Source organism: Gymnoscopelus microlampas (genome assembly GCF_963454915.1).
Source record: "Gymnoscopelus microlampas genome assembly, chromosome: 20".
Taxonomy (NCBI): Eukaryota; Metazoa; Chordata; class Actinopteri; order Myctophiformes; family Myctophidae; genus Gymnoscopelus; species Gymnoscopelus microlampas.
In genome coordinates this window covers 20,253,652-20,278,948 of record NC_139957.1, presented here as the reverse complement: position 1 = coordinate 20,278,948, position 25,297 = coordinate 20,253,652, and the positions used below count along the sequence as shown (strand labels likewise).

Below are 25,297 nucleotides of genomic sequence, written 5' to 3'. Positions count from 1 at the left end.
GGGGACGTGGATGAGGCTTGGGACAAGTCTTGAGTGGTCTTGAGCTTTGTGGCCTTTAATGACTGCTGTACAGAACAGACTCTGCAACAGGCCCATACACCTTTGCACATTGCACTTACTGGCATGTCTCATCATGGAACAGGTTGGTGGACCACAGTAGAGACATAATTGACAATGACACTGAATGTATTATGATTACTGTATATATTATATTGTTTTATTGTATCATATATTGTTGTTATTACCTGTGCCTATTAATAGTTGTATTGTTTATTGTATTATATATTATTATTACCGGTGATAATTATTGTGTTATTGTATTGTGTATTATGATTACCTGTGGTGACTATAGTGAATAAACTGAGTACAAGGTAAAAACCTGAATGTTCATTTAACTCAACCCGTATATGATCCAGACTAGAGGGTCCTGTTACATGTAACTAAACCAACCAAATGGGGTTTTATCAGTTCTGTAGTGTTATTAGTGTTACCAAAATACACTGCCACAGTTTGTCTGCTTTGCCCTCAGAGGATTCCAGCTATTGTGAAAAGGTTATTGTAAGTGTAAGTGACATTTAGATGAACTTCTCCACATGTATTCCCAGTCTCAAAACAGTTGTCCAGCAGAAGTTTATGGAAAGACTCTCATAAGAAGAGCTCACAACTCCCCTCACCCTGAAAGAACCTGCTCATATATTGGCATGCCCATATATAGGCATATCGGTGGTTCTGGATAACTGGATATCTATATATACACCTATATGGACATATCGGTCAGATAGGCGGTTCTGGACAACCGCATATCCGAACTACTTGGCGGCGGGCACCGCCCTCCCTTGAGTCCTTGCCAATGCACGCACCGAGTTTGAAGTTGGTCGGTCCCATATATGCACATGACCGTATATGGGTATATTGGAACTGTGGCTTTGGACAACTGGATCTCCATACAGTATGTCTATATATGGCCGTATCGGATTTGTTTATGGTTATGTCTGAGTCATAGTGACATGCCTATATATGGGTGTATCAGTTTTGTTTATGGTTATATGTCTGAGTCATATTGATCTGGCCGTGGTCCTGCCTATATATGGGCGTATCTGGTTTGTTTATGGTTATGTCTGAGTCAGAGTGACGTGGCTGTGGTCCGCCCGCCCACTTTTAGACAATTTTAATATAAGGATGTCCACCGTTATATGTCTGATTGGGCAATAATGTTTGAAATATAACACTGAAGAAAGAAACCAAGTCATTGAGGCAGAAAATACCTCTCAGTAAACAGGTAGGAGCTGCCATCTCTTTTTGGCAGGAGTAATAATGCATGGCATATAATGCATTTTAGAGGTATGTCCATTCTTCTTATATTGGTCTGATTGGGCTATAATTTTGAAATATAACACTGACGAAAGAAACCAAGTCATTGAGGCAGAAATGCGCTGCAATCACTTTTTGGCAGGAGGAAAACCAAATATGCTTTTTATGGCATATATGGCCTTTCAGAGGTATGTCCACTAGTATATTGGTCTGATTGGGCTATAATGTTTGAAATATAACCCTCAAGAATGAAACCAAGCCATTTTAGTGTCCAAGGCTGGCCATTGAAACTAATCTAATGTCCAAAACGTTTCTCCCTGATCTGCTCTTCTCAACCCCATGGCTTCCTAAAGTTTATAGGAGGGCCATAGTAATTAAGAATAACTAGACCATACCCGGTCGGCGCAGCGCATCCGTGGGGGGATATGCGCACATGATCTGGCAACCCGGGAGGCAGTTCGTCCCATAGCTGGGCAGCCCCGTAACCATGGCAACAGTGTTTGACACAAAAACGCTAATAAGAAGCTGAGATTTGATGAAATTGAAAAACGGGCTGCACAGTTGCGTTCAGATGGTAATGGTCAATGGCTGTGTGCAAAATCAGAGCAATTGGTCCAGCCAGTGAGGAGAACCGGGTATCTTCACTCACGTACTCACCACCACTACAGAGGTTACTAGAATTATAGTAGGATAGTAGGATTATAGTAGGATACACTTGAACTATAACTTTCACTTTGTGGTCAACGCATAAAATGCTTGAACAAGTTGTGTCTGCATGCCGAATGAGTATTTTATTTATAACCAGTTTATAAAAATAAAATACAAAATAATTTTAAACCAACAGAAAGAAACACTGTACAAGGCATTGATATGATACAAATGATAGAATAAACATAAATAATTACAGTTATGTACAATGCAAAACTTCCACTTATACATTCTTTCCTTGTGACTGTACAGTTACATTTCAAAACCATAACTAACATACATTGCATTACACACAAACAATATCAACCATTCAGAAACAAAAATTATTAATAAGATAAAAATAAATAAACATTCAACAGTTGAAGTCATACCGGTGGTTGGGAAAATGATCAAATTTGATCAAATTATTATCAAATAATTGTTCTCAGTATTATTTATAAACAAGTATTCCAATAGACATGGGAGAAGTGTGACAGTACACTCCAAAACTTTGATTAGTTCCACCTCGACTATTTGTTCAACAACATTGCCTTGCTGTGTTAACTTGTGGGTACCTGCAACCATGGAGATCGTGTTTCTCAAATGGTGGGCCAGGACCCAAAACCTGGACGGAAGATGTTCTGACAGGGCACAACAAGTTTAACAGAGGAATATTGTATTATTTCATTAATATATTCGGTCCTTAATTTACTTCATGGTTAACACAAAATGTGAGTGCAATTGTGAAACCAGTTGAGAACCACTAGATTAGATGCACATTAGAGATACTGGCAAGCTGTGTATGATGCCCTTGCCATCAGCAAGCCACTCAAAAAAGTGACAAAATAGTCATCTGATTGGTAAGGTAACACTACAATTACACACCACTTTGTGCAATAATCATAATAAAGATTAAAAACAAAGAGAGGAAATTCGATTATCCTTTCTTAAAACAGCACTGTCTAAGTGTCCGTTTCTCACTTTAACCGAAGCTTTTTAGCAAATAAGTTATGGTTTACAATAGTGATTCTGTTTAAATAAATACTTTAAACATTTACAGGTATATATTGAAAGGTCTGAGCAACTGTGTTCGGAAGGTTGTAAGCTTGAAATACCTTGAAAGTTGTAAGCTTAAAATATATCAATCTAAGAGGATGAATTCAAAGATTGATCGTTGGCAATATATGGAAATTAGCAAGCACCTGTATTAAAGAATCAGTCATCACACTCCTTGACACTGTGCTCTTGTTTCCCACCATTTGGCTCTTAAATCATTTAATTCTCACCGAGCACTCTCCAGTATAGCCTTAGCAATCACAAATGAGCAATGCTATTGATTCCGAAAGCGTCAACAGCAAAATCCTGCCTTGATTTCAAATGTAGCCATAGGCAGCCATAGCGACAGACCACACATGCCATTCCAAGGACAAGGGACAGTTGACCGAAGGGCTCAGCTGGCCAAACACTGGAATGATCTCCAGCACAGACAGACAAGGCTCAGTCATCCCTCGCTACGCACAGAGGGGGACAGAAGAAACATTAAGGCGGCTGACTGACTGAACACTGTCTGACCTCAGGATGAGTCATCATATCTGCTCGGGGAGATTGGTGTAGGTACCTGCATGATCCATGTGAGCCGAACAATCCAGAGCGCTTCATGTCTACAGTGCAATAGTGCCTAGTTAAGATACTAGAGCATACGTATATTAGAAAGTTCAATACTCACAAGTTCAATATCAATCAAAATAACTCATTGTTCTTATCTATATGTGCAGCCACACCATACTGTGGCTCTCATCCCAGGTATACTGTAGTCTCCTACAATACATGTTCTTAAAAACGCAACAAAAACAAAAGTCTTCTCTGCATATGATAACTGTATGCATTATGTATGCAAGATGGTCTTCAGCCAAATGCACTGATGAAAATATACAGGCAGTCGCGTTTAAGCGACATTCTAGTCAACACAGTTTTGAAACGCTTTTAACTAGTGTTCATGATCAGATGGGGAGAGGAGACTAGCAAACTGAGGTTTTTTTAGACTTTGCACAAAGGGGAAGAAAATAAAGGGGGGGGTCAAATAATACCAGCATATTGCAATTAAAATGCACATGTAATATGTCGAAGAAATCACTTTCACAGCACAAATCTTCACAAGTTAAATGAAGGTTGATGGGACCGGGCATGTCGTTTTATCGCAGAAGATTGTTCTGATGAGGGTTTCCCCCCAATCTTTTCTCTTTGGAGCATGCAAAGCGTAATATTGGAAGCTTGGGAGCTATATTACAGTATCATACAAGCAGAGGAGTGGCAAGAAGGGTGTTTTGAGTAAGGAACATGAAATAAATAGTGTAAGTGGTTCTCAAAACAATACTAGAGCTACTTTGTCGTTTTTGTATAAAAGACAATCTCTGGCGCAAGGTGAATGGATAAAAACAAAACACGTTCTCCTTCACTTCAGAGGCATGGAACATAATTTGGTATGACATAGCCTACATGTGGAATACTTAATATTGACATTGCATGACATGACTATTTCCTTGCAGTTTTAAATTCACATTTCTTCCAATATGTTATCGGAAAATTAGTCATTGGTCCTTTATAAATATCACACGACAGTTAAAGTTGGCTTTGCTCAAAAGTTTCCCTTTTCATCATCACAAATAGTAAATACTCATTATTCAAGTAAACTCTTGCTCAAATGGAGATTTGATTTACAAACCCTTTGCAACACTCACTTTTTTGGCAAAAACAATACTGTTACATCAAGGTGAAAAGGGTTGTCTTAACAAACTGGCACAAATTAATGCTAAGTCTATTTGTTTTTGGGTCCCTTTTGTTCTAATTACAAACATACCGCAGTGAACCCAAAAGCTGCCCAAAGTGCCAAGGCACACGCTGAGACACATCTGTGTCTATAGACATTAATAATAAATTAGTGTTTCATAATAAATGTGCCTGTGTTCTTTAGGCCTACCACTACTGTAAGAAGAGGATTGAGAAACATGTTACAGTACGTCGATGGGGTCAGTCTCTAAGCAATCTCCGTAAAGGAGTAAAGCTAAAGTAATTGTGACTTGTAATTCACTCATTCAGTGTTAACATTCCCCCTTAGCAACACGGTAAGCCTGAGTTATACATATTTGCGCGCGGGTATCGTGCATGAAAACAAACAATCTACAAGCGCACAACACATCGCGCTTAGGAGCTTGTAGATCTGCTATTTTTGGTGCACAACACCACACGCAACCAAGTATAAATCAGTCAGTAGGCACTAGGCACAGGTAGGTGTGTGTCCCCCACAAAGCTTTACATGATTGTTATAAAGGGTCACCTTAAAGCAACTCCTGTTAAACTTTTAATATTAATGCCAGGGACACAGGACCATACATCCACGATCTGAGGCGGGGTGGGAAGCCTTAACCACTGCTAAGAGTTAAAATAAATAACATTTCAATAAATAGTACTGTACATTTACTCTGGCTTAATGCATCTCTCTCATACTGTACAGTAAAAGTGATACCTTGCCTGCAATCTCCAATGCAAAGGAGATAATTGGGTTGACGTCGCACTAGTATTTAACTAAGTAGTGATCAGCTATACTGATATACCATCAGTATAAGACAAGTGCATTAATAATGGGGTTAAATGAGTTACTGCTTACTGTGGTACAGACTAAATAACCAGAGCTATATAATTATGGCCACTGACCTGTCCGTTGGTTCATAAACAACTGTACTTCCTTTAATTAGGAAACCAATTGGTTTAGTTTTACAGCTATACTACTTTTACTCTACAACATGGTGAACAATCTAAACTAAGTATTCATAAATGTCCCTCCCACCCCTTTTGATTAGGTACCATACGAACCGGGAACATAAAGGAGAGTCAAAACAGTGTGCAAAATGGAAAGACTGTGGACAATGTGAGGGTAGGAGAAGTGGGTGAGGTTCAAAGGCGAGGAGGGAAGTGAGAATTCTCTTGTGTGACCAACTACACTCTAACAGGAAGACTCAGACATTCATCGTCCTGATTGTGGCCTTCTTTCCCAGGGACTCACTAAAACTATAGGTGTTTCACTCAGACGGGCGTGGTATAGCAGGACATAGCAGTACATGCTTTTGAACAAGGCAGGCGCGCCGACAGTGAGGCATTTAGAGGCAAACCCGAACAAGTGCCCCCACGAGCAGCCACGGGCGTTGACAAATGCCCTGTCCGAGTTGCATACCGATGGGGTGGGAATCAGTTATTATCTATTATATATTTTTGAAATTGCATATAGTACTTGAATATTGATATGAAACTTATTTTTGGTTCAGAAACCTCCACGTTCAAAGTACCTAGCTTAGTTTAGCTTAGCTTGACAAGACGACCCTGTGCGAGTCGACGAGAATGCGCATCACGTGTGTGACGCAGGGCGTAAGGGGCGGTCCCCAGGCGAAACACCTAGTTTTAGGGAGTCCCTTCTTCCCCCATCCTGATCGTTGTCTTCCTCTCCTCTGCTGCTATTGCGGCATTAGCGTCCGGGCGGTCGGGAGGTTGCCTATCTGCTGAGCTTGCTGGAGCATTTGCCCTCCCGGCTGCAGCCTTTCCCCCTGGACAGGTGGAAGGGCCCCACACGGGCCTGCCGGCTGCAGCAGGTCTCCTGGTGATGGGGGTAGGAACGCCGGGGAGGCGGCGAGCCCGAGAAGCTGGGCGGCGAGCGGCTGCAGCCACCTCCCCCGCCCCCGCGGTGCTCGTGGCGGGAAGGCGAGGAGCTGACGGAGCGCTGCAGGGAGGAGGAGCTGCGTGGAGAGGCGCTGGAGCTGCGGTGATGGTGGTGGTGGTGAGGGGAGCTGGTCAGGCTGCAGACGCCCATCCTAGAGCCTCCATGTTGGGCCGAGGAGCGGTGGTGGAGGGGCGAGCCGCGGGAGCCATGCATCAGCTGTGCCAGGCAGCTGAGCAGGTCTGAGTCGCTGGTGCTGCCTGCTCGGATACGGAAACGCCTGAGTCTGGGTGGGACAATATGACAAAACAAAGCTAATTAGCTGTGTTTGGACAGACTGAGGATGTTAGTTGGGTCTCGTCTTGGTATAGTGGTAGTATTATTAGGTTTGATTCTGGCTCAGGGAACATACGTTCGGTTACATATAGTTGGGTTTAGTAAAAGTTTAGTAAGAATAAGACACAGGTTAGGTAAAGGGGTATTTCACTTTAAAACACTTATTAAACGTATCACTGGCAATCCCATCGTATTAAATAGCCGGAAAATCTGGAAAGACATCAATAGATTTGTGACATAATAAGGAATCACTCTCTCCATTCACTCCCATATGGAATAATCCTCCTCTCCCAACATCCTTTCATGATAACACCCTTCAAACCCTGGTATGATGCAGGCATCAAAGAAATTAATCACTTGTTTAAAAATGGCATCTTTTGTTCTTTTAAAGAAATGCAAGATTTTGTGCACTATCCCTTCTACACATTTATTTAGTTTCTTTGAAGTTAGGCACATGGTCCAATCTAAGCAACAATCTCTTATTGACCTAATGTAAACCATCTAAAGTTGACTTACTTCTAAGGGCGCCTGTAAAGTCTCTTAGATCAATCTGTTTTTTATAAGGGCCTTTTAGAATATCTACCAGCTAACACTGAAAATACTACGAAGAAATGGGAACAAGACCTTTCACTCCAGATAACTCGAAGATTGGTTTTATACAGTATATGTGGTAAAATACACACCTGTTCATATAACCTTCGCCATAAGTTATCCCAATTCAAAACTATACATAGAGTTTATAACACGGCTGAAAAACTACATAAAATGAACAACGAGATGTATTTTCTCTGCTGTGTTGCAGTCTTGTGTCATCATTTTGGCACTCAGTTGTAAATGCAGTCTCATCTTGCTTGGGGTTTTCTGTTCCCCATTCCCCTCGCCTATGCCTTTTTGGCACTGGCGGGGAGGATTATGCTCACAGGTACTCAACCAGGGGAAGTTTATATGATCTCATTCCCCCCAGTTTCGGGACGCTTAAGGGGAAAACATTTTTTGAATCTGAAATCCCTAAATTCTCTTGCAAGATTTAAGAATGACCTCAAATCATGGCTCCATCTTAACACATAGTTAGATCCCTACTCCGGATAGCCCACTCTGCATTGGATTCTTCTCTTAGGGTACCTCTTGTCCTATATGTATTGCTCCCAACTTTATATATAAGGATTTATTTTTCTATGTTTCATGGTTGTTTCACAGTTTGTTGCCTGTTGTTCTATGTCTCAAGGTGGACCACAATGGAAACAAGCTACAGCTTTTTTTGTGTATAATCCATGTTGCCGTTTTTGAATGACATTGTTGTGATTTTTTTAAACTGCCAATCAAGTATTCTATCTGTCTATCTAAGAATAGACAGCAGGACTTCTGGAAAGTCTGGCATATGGATTATTTTGCATCTATACCTATACCTGTGTACGGTAGGTTAGTAGTAAACATCATTACTTTACAGTAGTTGAACTGATATGCATTGAGTCCACCCCCCCTTCTAATATTACTTATTATTGTTGTTATTAATATTATTATTCTCTTTGGGTTTTTTTGGAGGGGGGGGGGGGGTTGTCTTTTTTTCTTCTGTCTTACTCTTTTGTGATTATTATTATTTGATGATATTGGGCTCTTAGTTTGTGCTAATTGTGGCTTTGTCCCCAACCTCAGCCCACTGCTTAGTATACTTGCATGTTCTGTCTTGTGTGTTTTCTTGTTGTGTCTGTTGGGCAGCTCAAAGGGGGGAAAAAGGGGGAGAAAAGTGCACTGGGAATTTAATGTTTAACAACTGAGATGTCAGAATTTTTGAACTGTGAATGAAAACATTATTTAAAAAGAAAAACACTTCTGGGATCATTTTAACGTCTCGTCTGGCTTTTGTGTGCAACCCCGACAGTTTTGAAGTTGCTTGATTCAATATTTAGATATTTGATATTCATTTGATCAGACATGCCCCTCACCTATATAAACCCATTCAACTTCAAACTCCATTTTATGTTAGACTCACTGAAAACACGCAACCCTGGTGACTGATATCGCCCTTCTAATGTGCGAGGGGGCTGTATTTTTTCTTCTTAATTCTTTCATCTTTATTATTATTTTGTACTATAATAAAACATTTTCAAAACAAACAAACAAACAACAATAAAAAAGTAATTGAAAAAACACGGCTGGAGGGACGTTGCTAGAATTTCTAGTTGGTTGTCTACAATATAACTGAAATGAAGCGTAAAATATACAATATATAGCTAAAAAGATACAGGAGAAAGGTTGTGCTCAGGCACTGGAGTTTATGCATCAAGGAAATAGGTTGACATGACATGACAAGAGCCATTGCTAGGGAAACATTAAAGATTAACATCACCTGATGTGGACTGTCCAGTTTTAGAACGTTGCAAACCGCTGTTTGGGGAATTTGGTTGCAAATCACTCCAAGTTTCAACTTCTTTGGTCTGAACTATGCTATAGAGACCATGAGCTTTTTCATGGTCTTAATGAAGCTGCCTCCAAGTGAACTGATCCTATACATAATACTCAGTCATTCATTCATGGTTATTCTAATGAAATCAACAATTACAAGAACCAACCTGTTCTCTGCTGTGGGGCGGCTTGGTGGCTTCCCAGGGGGTGGGCGGGGCAGGAAGTGGGCAGCCAGCTGCTCGGGAGCAGGGGTGGGATTGACCGGACGAGGGATCCTGCTCTTGCGGGACAGAGGACTGGAGGAGGAGGACAGAGAGGGAGCGTCGTCTCCCTGGCGATCCGAATGGGAGCCCAGGAGGGAGTCCTCATCCTGGGAGCGGTCAGAGGCGGAAGACAGCTGGTCCCTGGGGAGGGAGGCCGCCATGGGGCCACGCCGGTCAGTGGACAAGGACGGAGAGGCGGTGGGAGAAGGAGCAGGGCCATGGAGGCTCGCTCTCTTCTGCAGGAGCTTCTCTTTAGCAGAGCCCGGAGGAGGAGGCTCCAGCAAGCTGGAGGGCTCCAGCACGGGGATGCGACTCTGCCTGCGGCTGGGGTTCTTACGGGGGGCGATGGGGGAGGAGGCTGAGGAGGCTGGGCCATTGGTCTCCTCTGGAGCCCATCTCTGTTCTCCTCCATTCTCCTCCCCTACTTGGGGCTCGGTGGCACAGCTGGGGGAGCCAGAGTCATTCCCATTGTCTTTTGGCTTGGAGAAGAAGGCTCTGCTGCCAGTGTCCCCCTGGCCATTAACAGGAGGGGAGAGGTGGCCATTGGCAAACACAGGGCTGTGAGGGGAGAGGGGAGAGCGTGGAGAGGAGGGCGAGCGAGGAGAACGTGGTGAGTGAGGGGAATGGGGTGAACGAGGGGAGGACACTCGGCTTGGCACAGGGCTTTGGACTTTGGTATGGCTGTCTCCGTTGACCAGGGTCTCAGTGGGTGTGCCCGGCTGGGTGGGCACACGGTCCTGGGGTGAGTGGATGTCGGCGGTGTGTTCCAGGGCCTGCTGGGTCTCAGCATCGCCGTGCCTCTCCAGCAGGAGGCACTGTGGAGCGCTGTCTGATCCCTGGGAGGACAGCCCAGAGGGGCGCTGGGCCGTCAGCTGGAAGAGGGGAGGGGAGAGGTAGAGGGATAGAAGAGGAAGGGAAGAGAAGGAGACATGGGTTTCAGTATAAATGTAGAGCCACACTATAAAATGGGAGTAATATTCTAATTGTCAATGGCCTGTTGCTGACCGACTACAACATGTCGAGTTGTGCTGTAGTTCTGCAGCAAGAGCCTGATAGTGATGTGTCAAAAAAGAGGATTTTTTATATTATGGGGTATTGAAAATGGAGATTAGTTTGGCAACCGCATGCAATGCCATAGCTACCATTATCGGACCGACACACACAAGTGCTATGGCAGTGTCAGTCAAGCTGTGAGTACTAAACCGGCAAGTAGGACAGGAAACGTTCACGCAACTTCGCAGGGGGCTTCAACGAAGAGAGGGTGAGAAACAAATAGAGGGAGAGAGAGAGGAAGAGAAGGAGAGAGAAGACAAAGACGATCTGAAACAAAAGAGACCATGCAACCTGTAGTCATGACTCCACATTCCAAACACACATGCCAACAATCAGACAGACACACGCCTACTAATTCAGATCACAACAACAACAACAACAACAACATGTCCAGACACAAGGACATATCTGAGCATGCTCTGCCTGGCCTGCACAATGCCCTTTCCTGGTTTCTGGAGAGAGCCGCCTGACAACAAAAACAACAACCAAGCCAACAAAACCAAAGCAGAAGGGAAAAAAAGAAATAAAAAAAGCCAAAAGAAAAAGCAACCAAAAAAAAAGAAAACTTTGGAAAGCAGCTGACAGCTGGTGTATGGCGAGTGATGAGAGTGAGTGATAGAGAGAGAGGAAGCTGACTGGATGACAAGATTCCCTCTCTGACTATGCAGGGATCGTGGCTGGCCGTTCACCTGCTGCAGCTGGGCGCGGGTGATGCGTATGACGGAGGGGAACTTGGTGTTGGCCGCCCCGGCTGGGATCGCAGGCAGCTTCCTGCGTCCGGGTGAGCGGGCACCAAGGGCGGGAGAAGGTGGCAGCGGTAAGGAGGCATGGCAGGAGGAGGAAGAGGACGGGCGCTCTGGCTGCTGCTGGTCAGCAGACTGGCTGCGCCGCATGCCCAGTGGCTGCCGCAGATGCAGGGGGTCCGACAGGGTGGCCAGGAGGGTGTGCGGGCTAGGAGAGCGCAGGAGGATGGGGCTTGATGTCCGGGCCGCGAGCTCCTCGGGCAGCGGAGACGGAGGAGAGGTGGGGAGCTAAGAGAGACGGTGGGGTGGGGGAGTGGAGAGAGGTGGAGAGATGGAGAGAGGAAGTAGGAGGGTGGTGAGATAGGTGAGGGAGTGGGAGTTCTTAGGGGCAGGACAGCGAGGACAGCAGTAGGTGGTGGGGTAGCGCAGCGCTGAGACGTTTGAGAATAGGTAGGGTGTTGGTTTTGGCCAAACGGGGACAGAAAGGCGCTGATGGGGTGAGAAGAGGGGGTTGTAAAGGGGATTAGTGAGGTAGTGTGCATATGGAACCTAGAGGGAGTGGCTCTGGTGGTAGTGGTGTTGGTGGTGGTGATGGTGGGCAGGGTCAGGTTACAGTCATTCATTCCTCTTGTATTGAAAGACCAGCTCGACATTTGGAATGAAAGGTGGCGTTAGACGTTGTTGAGCTGGAATCTGGACTGGTTGAATACTGAAGGTTATGAATAGCAAAAGGAGCATGTCATTGGTAATTGTGATTCCAGAAATAAATCACTTCACTTTGCAATCAAACTAAAGCAAATCTTAAATAAAGTCAACCAAACGCAACGCAAATGAGTGAATGCAAATAAGACCAATTGAATGTGTGACATCAAATGCAAATCAAAATGCATCTTAAAGCCATTGGGCTCTCTCCCTTTACCTTCCATCGGGTTAAAGCTGTGGAGCTGTCTCAGTAGTATATTTTGCTAACAAATACACACAGAAGCACAGAAGCAAGCACACAGAAAGCAGTTAACATTTTGCTTCAACTTAGAGCAAGATGCAGCTGGTGGAACACTACTTATATGATATTGCCACTGACGTTCTATGGCTAGAACTCTGACACTGTGCAGCTTTTTAACTTAGTAAAATGCTGAATATGGTCAGTATAACGTATGTTATGTCATGAAATGGAATTCAAGTCAAGTTCAAGGGGCTTTACCTGAGTGAGAACTCCCTCAGCCAAAGCATCAGCTGGACTGGTGGGAGTGATGGGGGGCAGGTTCCCCGGATGGCCGACACTCAGCTCCAGCCTGTCCACCTTGGGGGCTCCTGTCGTGGAAGAAGCTAATGTGTCCTGTTTAGCTTTGCCAGAGCTGGGGCTGGGGCTGCCCCGCTCCCAACCGGGAGACTGTTCCTCTGGTTGGAGCACCTCGGGCTCCTCCTCGTCCTCTTCCGAGGGGCTGGTGGTGGCGGCCTTTGCCCCCGGCGAGCCGCTAGGCCTTTCCACCATCACCCACTCCCTGGAGTCCACTTCCTGCTTGCCAGAGCTCAGATTGAGAGCCACAAAGCCCCCGCTGCTAGCAGCCCCCTCACCCTGCTCTGGGGAGCCGGGGGAAACTGGCTTATGAGAGCCTCCACCAGATATGAACTCCTCATCATAATGCCAGACCCTCTCAGGTCGCTCCCCAGTGGGCAGAGCTTCACCCTGGGTGACAGGCACCACTGCAGTCCCCTCAAGCACCTCCGTCACCTGCTGCTTGTGTCCTACCTGCTGCTTCACCGAGCTGGAGTCACACACACACACACACACACACACACACACACACACACACACACACACACACACACACACACACACACACACACACACACACACACACACACACACACACACACACACACACACACACACACACGCACACACACACAGGTCAAGTCTGATTAACGCACACATTCTAGAATTAAATAATTTATATTACCAGTCAGATGATAAAATGTTAATACCATATGAGTATTATGTTTATGTGGTAGAAACAAGTTGTTCAATTCATTTCAAGTCAAACTTGGAAATACATTGAGCGACAGAGTGACCCCCTTTCGATGGTGCAAAGATACAACAAATAATAAATGAATTGATTAAAAAATAAAATAATAATAATAATAATAATAAATACACAAATAAATGACAATAAAACATAACACTGCTGTAACTTTAATTTACAAGTAAGTATAACCATGAGAGGACAGATGGTGGACTCACCAGGCCTCCAGGAAGCGCTCTGGGCTGGGTTTGGATTCCAAACCCAACCTCCTCTCCAGCTCAAAGCTGTGGATGTTGCGGAGCTTCCTCAGCAGGGGGGCGTCGCGGTCAGAGGCCATCACCTCAGATTGCCCCTTGACCGGCGAGCCCAGGCTGGGTCCTGCGTAAGGGCCCTGGTTGTTACTGTGCTCCTCCTCTGTGGCAGCCTGTGGCAAAAGATCCATTCATAGTTGTAATGGTTTGATTCATTGTATTTGATACATAATACAGGAATTTTGATTGACCTAACTGTAGTGTGGATGAGGTGTAAATTCTATATTATCGATATTCTATATACCATATTTATCATCAGGGATATAATGTACAGTATACGCTGCATATATGGAACTGCATTGTAAACAGAGTAATTACTAGCAAGAGACTTGTGGCACAAATATATAAAATAAGTAGCTATATAGTTTCAGTTGCATTTCTCTCTCCTCATTTGTTTTTTTCCATTTAGCTTTTTCCCCCAATTTAGCCATAATGCCAATTCCAAATTCCCCCATGTAGTCCCTGTCACTGCTGAGTCATGCTGACCCATACTGTTTGGTCTTGGGGAGGCTGTAGACAGTGAGGAATTTCACTGGGGGGGGGGGGGGCATGTCCGTCCCAGTTCCGCTCCCTGAAGAACAACCCTTAGGATTCGCTATAGTGCAGCAACAGACATCACCCTCCCCAACAGGCCTCCCACCCACAAACACGGCCAATTATGTTCGTTGAACGAACGCAAACTTATTCTAAGACTGTCTCTGTGTATGTATGTCATTCTGTTCACACATCCGTCCACCAGAGGGTGCTTCTGCAAACGCCCAAAACAAACTTGGGCTAAAATACAGCCATGCAGCTCAACTATGCCTTGGTAGCTTGGTTGCCTTGTTTGGTTATAAAAAGCAGACTGTCTCTATACTCACTAAGTAAGCCTCCTTCCCCTCCTACCAGTGGAGTGTGTACGTTCATAAATATGTACCTTCCACACAGCAGTCCTGATTCGGTTGCGGTTGCGATCCAGTTCCTCCCATACATCAGCCTCCTGATTGCGGAGCGGAGGAACAGGGGAACCATGCAGGCGGTCTGGAGCCGGGTTATTCTCCCCGTCACTGAGCTGATGGTCCTGCAGTACCTCGTCTGTGTTCTCCCTCATCAGGTCCCCAGGAATCACAGAAGCATTCGCCATACTGGAGCACAATGAATGCAAACAGCAATTATTTGGTGGCATGTACATTTAAGCCATTCAATCCGGGAAAGCATCTGTGTCACAATCATTTTAACAACTTTAACTATTATTTAATACTTTGGCTATTCAAAAGTAGCAGATATACAAGCTCTCACTTTGTGCCGTACTATGAGAGCTTGTAGAGCTGCCATTTATAAAAATATATATATTTTTTAAAATATATATATTTTTTAAGCAAACAATTTGAACTCAAATCTTTGCTTCTGGGCGTCCCTGTAACAACATATTTTGAGATGGGGGTTGGCGGCCAAATACATATAATTTTGGGGGTCCTTGACATGAAGGTTTTAGAACCACTGATATAGCAACATACGTTTTTCAGAAAAACGTTAGGAGGACATTTGTAGAATTGGCCTCAGCTCTTAAACATCTAGGGGTTGAGGTTAAAACGTTGATTGAATGTTACAAAGATTTGCATAAACTGGAACTTTAAGAAACATAACAATGACACAGTTCTCAGCTGATGTTTTCATGAGAAATAACTATGAAAAAAATACACTAAAAGGTTCTTAGCTCCAGTTAAGAGGAACTACTTCCTGAATTAAATTGAAAATTAATAGACTTCATTCCTGACATAAAACCCCAACAGTCTCCTCTAAACTCACCCCATGTGAGCTGGCGTGAGGCGTGTGTGGTGCTGTGGCGTAGTGGCACTGGCATTGATAGTCAGAGTGCCATCTGTGCCGGTCCTCTCCCAGTCGTAAGGGTCGTTCTCCACTACGTTGTACGTTTTCATGCTGTTGTCAAAGACTGACATCAGCAACTGTTAACAAAGCCAAAGGAAAGAACAACAGCACATATTCAGTTACTTGAGCTACTATGCAGATTTACATTTTGTAAAGAATTATTGGTCCACAAAACTAGACACTTTGAGATATACTAACCTTTCAATAACCTCAATGTGTAAGCCTTAAAGGACCATAGCAGTCAGAGTTCTAGCAGAGAGTAGTAGTGATTTGAGTCTTCAAAGAATGCTTGTGTACATAATAAATGTATGCAGTGCATATTTTTAGTAGCTCTCTGCCTACATTTGTATACATTCACTGCAATCCATGTTGAAACAGTGTGCAAAAAAATGTTTCAGGTCACTACGCCATTTTTGTTTTAAATACAAAATTACTGTATTATTCTATACAAGCCATTCATATTTGTGCATCAGCTCATCAATATACCCAGAAAATAGTTCTCTACAAGTGCTTCATATCAAACTCAAATTTTAGCTTGAACCATATAGCGAGTTTACATACAGCTAACATTGACAAAGAAATGTCAATTACATTCTGTAATGTTTAAAAAATAAGGGCAACATGTAAACAAACAGTTACACAATATCTATAACATAAAGCAATTTTGGGGGACAATCTATGTCTATGTAAATTATGTACCCGGTGTTGACAATGGACAATGAGATGTAGTAACACTGGAATAGTCCTTTAACACTGGGTTTTCTCTGTAGTTGCCCCCAAACTTTGGAATAGTCTCCCATCCCACATTAAGTTCTGCCCCACTATAGATGTTTTTAAATCAAATATAAAGACCCACCTCTTCTCCCTCGCTTTTAGTTCTGTGTGAGGATACCCCTTTGGTTTATGTATGGTCCTTCCTCTAGATACATTTTAATGTGTTTTCAATCATCTTTGAGTGATTTCTAGGTCTTCATCTTTGCATCTGTTTTAATTGTGAGTTACTTGTTAAGATTTTGCTTGTTTTTATTTTCGTTTTTATATGGCTATCATTTTGTTTCCGGTCACGCTTGATTGGAAAGCACTTTGGCTGTTGTTTTTAAATGTGCTATATAAATAAAGATGACTTGACTTGACCAGCAAAGACTCCCAAGTCACCTGGTAGTCAGGTTTGGTGAAGTAATCGAGATTGGCGATGTGGTCCAGAAACACACTGAACTCTGCAGGCAAGTGTTTGAGCATCAGCCGATGGTCGTAGGTCTCCTTCAGTTTCCCAACATGCTCCTGGGAAACCACACACACACACACACACACACACACACACACACACACACACACACACACACACACACACACACACACACACACACACACACACACACACACACACACACACACACACAAAACTGTCATCTTTTATCACTTATCACACAGCCACCTAGTCATGGCTGATTAGTTTCCAGAAGGGAGAGAATATTGTCTGTCCTTACTTTGTCCTTGATCTTTCTCCATGGCAACTGGCCAACCAGGAACTCCACCAGCATGTAAAAGAGCGACCAGAGATCGTCATGACGACCCATTTCCTGTAGAATTGCAACACAGACGTTGTGATGGGACAGCAGACAGAAACAGGACTGGGAATACAAACAACACCAAAAACGCAGGGGTCATGGAGAATAGTCTGTTTCGTTGTTAACTGACATTCTCATCATTTAGAATGATTGAGGTTCATGAACCTTGGGCCCTTGCAACCTACTATATTAACACCCTATTGTATACAGTAAGTCATTGTATTGTAACAAATACATGCAGATGAAGGATAAACTAATTATTTTAGATTCATCTTCAATCTGGAATAACTTTTTATATGAACGTGGATGGATAACAGTGACGCATGCAGAACCGCATGACCACTTACACACGAGCCCTGTGTGCAGGGCTTGTACTGACCTTATTCTTGTGTGCATTGACAGATGCGTACCGGACCGTTCCTCTAAACCCTGCAACTGGACGGGGCTAACAGGAAAAGGGAAACGGAAATCAAACAGTTGCTGATGCAGTGTGATAAACCAATAATATTGCTTTTATTTATTTATTTTGAAAACTTTAACCCTTTCAGTCCTATACTTTCAAAATAAAAAATGCAAGCTCTTGTGAGCTTGTAGATCATTTATATGTTTTTGTAAATTCTTGCATATATTTGGAAATCTTCACCTAGAATGACATACCCAAAATAGAGACGCCAGGCAGTACATCACATTCTTCACATATACAGTTGAAGTTTACTCACTGGTCGGACCTCCTGGCAGGAGTTGGTGAACTGGCGAGCCAGGCCAAAGTCAAGCATGTAGCACGTTCGGCAGGTGCTGGGGAATCGGCCCATGGCAAAGTTGGACTGGAACCAAGGCAGAGAATGTCACAGAAGTGGGCTTAATGAGGCGACGGTTTAGAATAGATGATAATAAAACAGATTACCCAGATATAAGATTTGATTTGTATTATGATTAATGATTGAACGATTTATATGAATTTAGCCCTGATAGAATCAATTAAATTTCCATGCGGGGAGATAATAACATGGCAGCTCAGAAGACAACACATTTACATTAACATTAACATTACTTTACCTTTCAGGCACTTAGCTGACTCTCTTATTCAGAGCATTTTACAGTAAGTGCAACTTAGAATGAGATCAATTCCTGAATCAGAAACCTATACACTGGCCAAAAGTAAGGTGCATGATGGTCAAAGCCACAATGCAGAAAACAGAAGTAAGAAGTAGGAAAGTGCCAGGTAAACAAAAGTCAAATTCTCCACTGGCATGGCCAGGTTTAGGCTGCCATTATCATTATATTGATTATAAATACGATTTTCTTTTGTCTTACTGGTTTGATGTCACGGTGCAGGAAGCCCACAGAGTGGATGCTCTCAATGGCCTCCAGGATCTGACGCCCAAGCCTGAGGGTGGTGCTAACACTGAAGGTTCCCCGGGTCATACTCCTCCTCAGGTCGGCCAGGTTACGGCCCTGGAAGAGCCCATATACAAGTCAGGTTAGCACAATCCTATCTGGTGCCTCTAGAAATCTCACATTTTGTTATTTTAAACCTGTGAAGGTATATCGTAATTACTGTGTTTGTTTGCTCTGACAGTAAAACTCATTTGGATCAAACATGGCAGATGAGTTCTGGATAGGAGTCAGAGCTGCACTGTAAAATGTTCAAAAATAGCAGATGTACAAGCTAGCAGCATGGCACGAAGTGACGCACTGTGAGCATGTATATCTGCTATTTCTGAACAGCCAACATCTAAAATGACACAAATTCTTTCCCGGTTTTAATGGGTTAAAGCCTATGCTTTCACATAGCATGTGGCTTGGCTATAGCATCTCTTGTAGTGCATTTCTAATGCAGTTTGTCAGCTAACAATCTCAGATGCATTAGCATTAACCAGAAATCAACAATTTCTTGAAACAAGAAGGTTACTGAGGGAAAACGGCTAAGTTACAGGTCATTGGCTATACCCATACACTACCAAAAGAACCCTGATGAAGGTCTATATGACCAAAGAAATCATCTTTTCTAATCACGAGGATATCATGCATACACTGTAAACAGTACCCAAACATTTCCCAATAAAACTAGGTGCAATTTTCATCCATCAGTGTTACAGGACAGACAACTAATTCCCACAGGTGACCTCCTGAGCTAAGGATCAAGGACACTCGACTGTGACAAACACTCCATTCGTTTCAGTGACATGGTGATGATGAGCTGGCACATGGTGTACCCAGATACATTATATAATATATATGAGAGAGAGAGGGAGAGAGAGAGAGAGAGAGAGAGAGAGAGAGAGAGAGAGAGAAAGAGAGAGAAAGAGAGATAGAGAGAGAGCTCTTGCACAGCAGAGGATTTGAAATGTGTCTGATTTGCGGTGATAATAATAATACATTGCCGTGTTTTTTTTACCGGCCAGGATGTCCGGGGGAATTACATTTTCTGGTCTTTGTCTGCCAAAACTGGTAATTACCGGCCTACCTCGACCTTTGTTGTGTACTGTATATGTGCATAAACGTAATATGTATATGTTATTATGTATTACATTTATTATTATAAAGCTTTACATTATCTTATTTTAACTTAGACTCACCTGAAGCTCCATCACGACGTAGTTAAATCGGTCGTTACGCCCGCATCCCACAAAGCGGCACACGTGGTCTTTACCTAAGAGAGGTGGAAGGAGAGCATTAGGTTTGCAAAGGAGGCTCTCCTGGGAGAACAGGAGGTTCAATGACGGACGGTTAACAGGATCAGCAGTATAGTGTCATCAGAAGACTATGACCTGCTGTATGAGTCACTTTGGGCGTGTGGCCATATTTCTCCTGCCCTTTCCCCATCGTTACAGTCTACATCGCCCTCCCTCGATCAACCTGAGCTCAGCTTCCCTACATGACTACCCTGCAGATTTATAGTGCATGACTGACGACCTGCGTGTGTGTGTGTGTGTGTGTGTGTGTGTGTGTGTGTGTGTGTGTGTGTGTGTGCGTGTGCGTGCATGGCTACACAAGTGAATGCATCAGTACTAAGTACTAAGTGTGTCTGCATCACAATGTGTATGCCTGTCGATGTGCATGTGCGTTTGTGTGTGTTTGTGTATGGGTGGTTGCGTGCGTGCGTGCGTGCGTGTCTTCCTGACTGCATGTGCGTGTATCAGATGTGCATGTACTGTACCTACTCTGGTGTAACAGTGTCAGTATGTATGTGCGTACCTACAGCACTGTGGTCTCTGGGGGACGCTGCTATACTGCCAGCCTGACGGGCAGCCACACCCTAATGTCTTTCACACTGAGGCACCACAGGGAAACAACTCACTGTATATATACTGTATATACAGTACAGTATGTATGTATATATTGTATAGTTAGGCAGGTTTTTTTTCTCCTTTATTTAACATAGTAGAGAGACAGGAAGTAGAGAGGGGAAGGGACATGCAATGCAGGTCTCCAGCCTGAATGAAACTGGGTGTGATTATAGTAGACGCACAATCTACAAGCGCACCCCATCCAAGGCACCTTTTATGAATGCACCATGAGTGAATAAACGTTTCGTATTATACATTACACACCAAATTCCTGACCCTTGCAGCATTTGAGCAATAAGACATATTTAATTACACATCACATACGTTTTCAAATATCAAGAGGGGCTTATAGAAGCTAATTTACGACTGTTTTTATGTTTCATGTGGAATGTCCTGTGATTCTTTGTTTTTCGCTGTCTTTTAACACATTTGGAACACATGTTCTAACTTTGACATGCATGTCTGATTCAATCAATCAATCCCTTATTCTCTTCAATACACCTCTGAACTGTAGGAAAAAATCACCATAACCTTGTGAATGTTTAGGGGTTAAACAACTCATAATAGCTCATAGGAAGAAATAAAGAAGTCTATTATTAGCCCAACATAACCCATATTCCTGTTTATGTGATTCTGGGTCAATGTTTATTGTCTTATTGTGGGGGTGGGTACACAGTGTTTGGGGGATGGGGTTCAGCATGTCTCAGGTTACATCCTGGTTCCCTCAGGATGCAACAGAACCATAATGCTTCAGCTTGCCATTAGGATGGCAAACATGATCCCTACCCATTGATTTTCCCCACAGAGAGAGCGAGAGAGCGACAGCAAGAGCAAGAGAGAGGGAAAGGGAGGGTTGAGAGAGAGAAGAAAAAGAGGCAGTGGTAAAAAGGCAGGAAGGAGGAGGAGAGGTAAAAAGACACGGTTAAAAAGAAAGATCGGAAAAGATAAAGACAGCAAAAAAAAATGCCGCCCCCCCCTAAGGAACTCTCCTAATTACTTTGTTGATCCCTTGCCCGTTATGAAGGATTGGGAGTGTCCACACGCGCGCACGCACACACACACACACACACACACACACACACACACACACACACACACACACACACACACACACACACACACACACACACACACACACACACAAGAATACTCCACTTCAGAAAATGATGATGTTTGTTTTCTTTGATTGATCTCTCTTCCCCCTTGCCCCCCCCCTTCTTCTTCTTCTTCCCTTTCTTTTAGTATGGAAAAAACAAAAAACTAATTTCACCTACTGCTTTACACCTGTAAACCTGTGATGTGACAATAAATGTGATTCTGATTCTGATGATGCCTAGAGTGAATTATTGCTTTTTATAAAACATGCTTTTAATCATTGCATTGCAAGAATGATTTCTACATGAAAGTATTCCCCGACTGCCTGCATAAACAAGGTGGTTGCTATATGCAATGTTCAATCTCATTGTTCAGCTCAGCCTGTCGTCCTTTGCCATTTCTGATACTGGCATAGAAACCTCAGATGTCATAAAACCACACCTTTGACATTGTTTGAAGACTTAAAACTACTCCTTTTTCCTGACACCAGTCATCAAAGCATTTGACGGCCCATAACAGGTGTTTGCAAAAAAAGGAATAACAGACATCAAATTGTGAGCAAATGAACTGCTTGATTGACAAATGTATTTACTATTTTCGTGTCATCTACATTTGATAAATACTGAAGATAATACAAACTGCAGATAATGCTCTCCCACCATAGAAGAATTATAATTATTGAAGTATTACAATTTACAAAGGATATGACGCTTTTTTGTAATATAATCCTTAAATATACAATTTAAATCGATGGGATACGTGACAAGGATATATATCAGCATTTCCTCAGTTCTTGATGAATCATGGTTTGTTTTGCATCGCAGAGACTGAACCAAACTGAACTGACTGCTATGGCCACAGAATAGAAAAGCAGCAACTGTACGCAAGTGTGCTATGAGTCAGGTCAGTCCAGTCCAGATCCCAGAGGAGGTTGTTATTGTAATCTACATTGTAAAATCTTGAGTGTTCATTTAACTCTGAGGGCTCTATTTAGACGATCTATGGTGCACGGCCTAAAACTCAGAGCGCAAAATACGTCTGGGGTGTGTCCATGACAAGTTTGCTAGCTGTTAGACATCGCGTTATCAGGTCATAAAGCCTGCCACACGGTGCTAAGGGGTTGTTTAAGCCTCTGAAGTAGTCATGTGTGTGTTTGGGCGTTACATTAGTTAAACCAATCAGAGTGTTGAATCCCATTACCTTTAAGATGCGGCTGATTGTAATGATGCTAGTAGATGTTAGTAAACAAAAGCTCTCTGCTCACCCGAAAATCACCTAGAAAGGAGAGGTGAACCAAACACGGTGAACGTGCTTCTGCGATCAGAATCACTGCAGTCAGAATCACCGTTGTAGCCTAATGTCTCCTCATGTCCAAAAGACATCCGTGCTTTCTTAAAATATCAGCTTAATATTCACATGCTCATTCTCAATCATTAAAGGCACTTAGAGCGCTGTGTGCCCTGGGAACCCCATTTGGATATTGATGATGGCCTTACTGTAGCTACAGAGACAGATAGATAAAGAATGCCAGGAGGCTATGGATTCACAACATTCTTACATGATGAGAGGTATTTGAACATATTTCTATGAACAATAAAATGTCTAAATAGTAAGGAAATATCTGCGCCATCACTGCACTGGCTGATAAGACCATCTTGAAGCTGGTCTTAGCGCAGAGCGCAAACTCTGTGCATAAGATAGCAGTGCACCCTGATTGCGCCAGACGCACCTCATTTTAAGACCAACACAACCATGGGCACTAAATAGGTGCAAGATCATGTATCTAGACAACAGGGGCACCAGGCGTAAAAATGACAGCTGTGTCGGTCAGAAGAGAGCAATGACAATTGCACTGCCCGTTTGCACCAACTTGAGCCGGGGGAAGATAGGTCTACAAAATGGATAAATTAAACACTCAGGATTTTACCGTGCAGAACGGTCTTTTTGTACAGACTGAAAAACCCTTCCATCCACTTTTCAGCATTTTTATTTAAAATGTTTTTGCGTTTGTCTACCAGGAAAGCAAGATAGGCAGGCAAGCAGGGACAACTCAATAGGTTATACCGTGTCAGGCGAGATCAATCAAGCCCAGAAATGTAACTTGAATCCATCGTTGGTTGAGTAGTTAGAAAGTCTGCCTCCTTGGAATTCTGCCACAAATACCTGGCCCAGGGTCAAATACCCCACAGTCTCTTCCTCCTGTAACTCTGTTCAATATCTCCCCCTGAGCTTCCTAATCCTACACTGACCCCCTACAATAAAAGAGAAGGGGTTGTCCTGGAAGTTCATTGAGTTAGCGCTTTCTCAGTTCATAATAATCTTCACCTGGTGTCTCAGTATCGACATAATCACGATGTCCCAAGTTGAACTAGTTAAACCCTATACTTTGTCTGCATTCGGTTCCCTCCTTATTTCCTTCTACACCATATCTCTTCGCTGTATATAGACGATCAACAAGCTCACAAAACTCGCATTGCAGCGTATTTGGGTGGCCATAGCTGAATGGTAAGAGAGGAAAGTCCCCAGTTCACCCTCGGCTCACCCAGTCTACGTGTTCCTGAGATACTTAACACCTAACTGCTCCCCGAGCGCTGTATTAATAGCGCCCACTGCTCCTAATATTTAGGATGAGTAAAAACTAATTTCACATATGTGCAAATGTACAGTGACATAAAATACCCCAAGGGAGTGGAGACTAAATTATTATTATTATGTTGTATGCTTGTACTATTTTTGCAGAATTTTTGCCTATTACGACATGCCCAGAAATGGGAGGATAGGGTTCATTTCAGACCTTAGGATCTGTGTCTGGAATGCTTATAATAATATGAAATAAATAACATTTAAAAACGCACGGTACAAAAGGAGAGTGGACCGCCCGCTAAATGCATTAATTTGTTTGGACTGACCCTGGAGTTTCTTTAACACGGCCACCTCCATCTTCAGGACCTGTTTGGGTTGCTGGGCTGACTCCACCTTCAGTGCCACGCTAACCCGGGTCAGCAGGTCCAAAGCCTCGTAGATCTCCCCGAAACCACCTCCTCCGATCTTCTTCGCCTGGAGGAAGAGGAGGGTGAAACATTACAGGAAAATCTGATTTGTGCGGCCGGTTTCCCTTTCCCCAATTCAACAGTGTTATCACCATGTTTTATGATTTTAATTATTTAAACCCTCTATACTTCGTTGACCGGGATTCCGCAGGGGTGTATAATTGGCTCCTTCCCTTTTCCCCCTACACCTCTATCTCTTTGCCAAGAATAGCCGATCTAATTACAAGCTCACAACACGTCACAAGTTTTCACAACTTGATGGGTTGTGAGAGTGTAGATCCAATTGTTTGACAAATATTCACCTTTTTTTGCTGAATGTTCACCTATTATGATATTCCTGGAATCGGGACGCTAGCGTTCATGTGGTTACTGAATAAATATATAATTTATAAATAGCATGATTTGGATTTCTATTACAGTGGTGAAAGATACAATTATTCATTTTCATGTCATTAATTAAAATAAAAGTCATACTGGCCAATTTAATATATTAATAGTAGGCTACCAGATGGCTTAACAAAGGAGTAACTCTTCTGGCAAGAAAGTCAAAAAGCCTTTATTTAAAGCCTTTATTTTCATGTTGTGAATA

The 25,297-nt window shown here is 43.1% G+C and overlaps 1 protein-coding gene across 2 annotated transcripts in view; it reads right to left on the bottom strand.

The window, feature by feature from the left end:
- Positions 1–2,088: 2,088 nt before the first annotated feature.
- Positions 2,089–25,297, bottom strand: part of ttbk2a (tau tubulin kinase 2a) — a 30,136-nt gene continuing 6,927 nt past the window's right edge. Inside the window, exons 3-16 of one of the 2 annotated variants that reach the window (XM_084044401.1) lie at positions 24,568–24,715; positions 19,853–19,926; positions 18,588–18,728; positions 17,993–18,097; positions 17,653–17,718; positions 17,193–17,285; positions 16,861–16,986; positions 15,625–15,782; positions 14,753–14,960; positions 13,744–13,949; positions 12,703–13,267; positions 11,448–11,789; positions 9,610–10,577; positions 2,089–6,989 (exon numbers count right to left, since the gene is read on the bottom strand). In XM_084044401.1, the coding sequence (XP_083900527.1) occupies positions 6,542–6,989; positions 9,610–10,577; positions 11,448–11,789; positions 12,703–13,267; positions 13,744–13,949; positions 14,753–14,960; positions 15,625–15,782; positions 16,861–16,986; positions 17,193–17,285; positions 17,653–17,718; positions 17,993–18,097; positions 18,588–18,728; positions 19,853–19,926; positions 24,568–24,715 (3,648 nt within the window). In that variant the 3' untranslated portion in view covers positions 2,089–6,541. The remainder of the gene's footprint in view (positions 6,990–9,609; positions 10,578–11,447; positions 11,790–12,702; positions 13,268–13,743; positions 13,950–14,752; positions 14,961–15,624; positions 15,783–16,860; positions 16,987–17,192; positions 17,286–17,652; positions 17,719–17,992; positions 18,098–18,587; positions 18,729–19,852; positions 19,927–24,567; positions 24,716–25,297) is intronic. The other variant, XM_084044402.1, reaches the window with a different exon arrangement.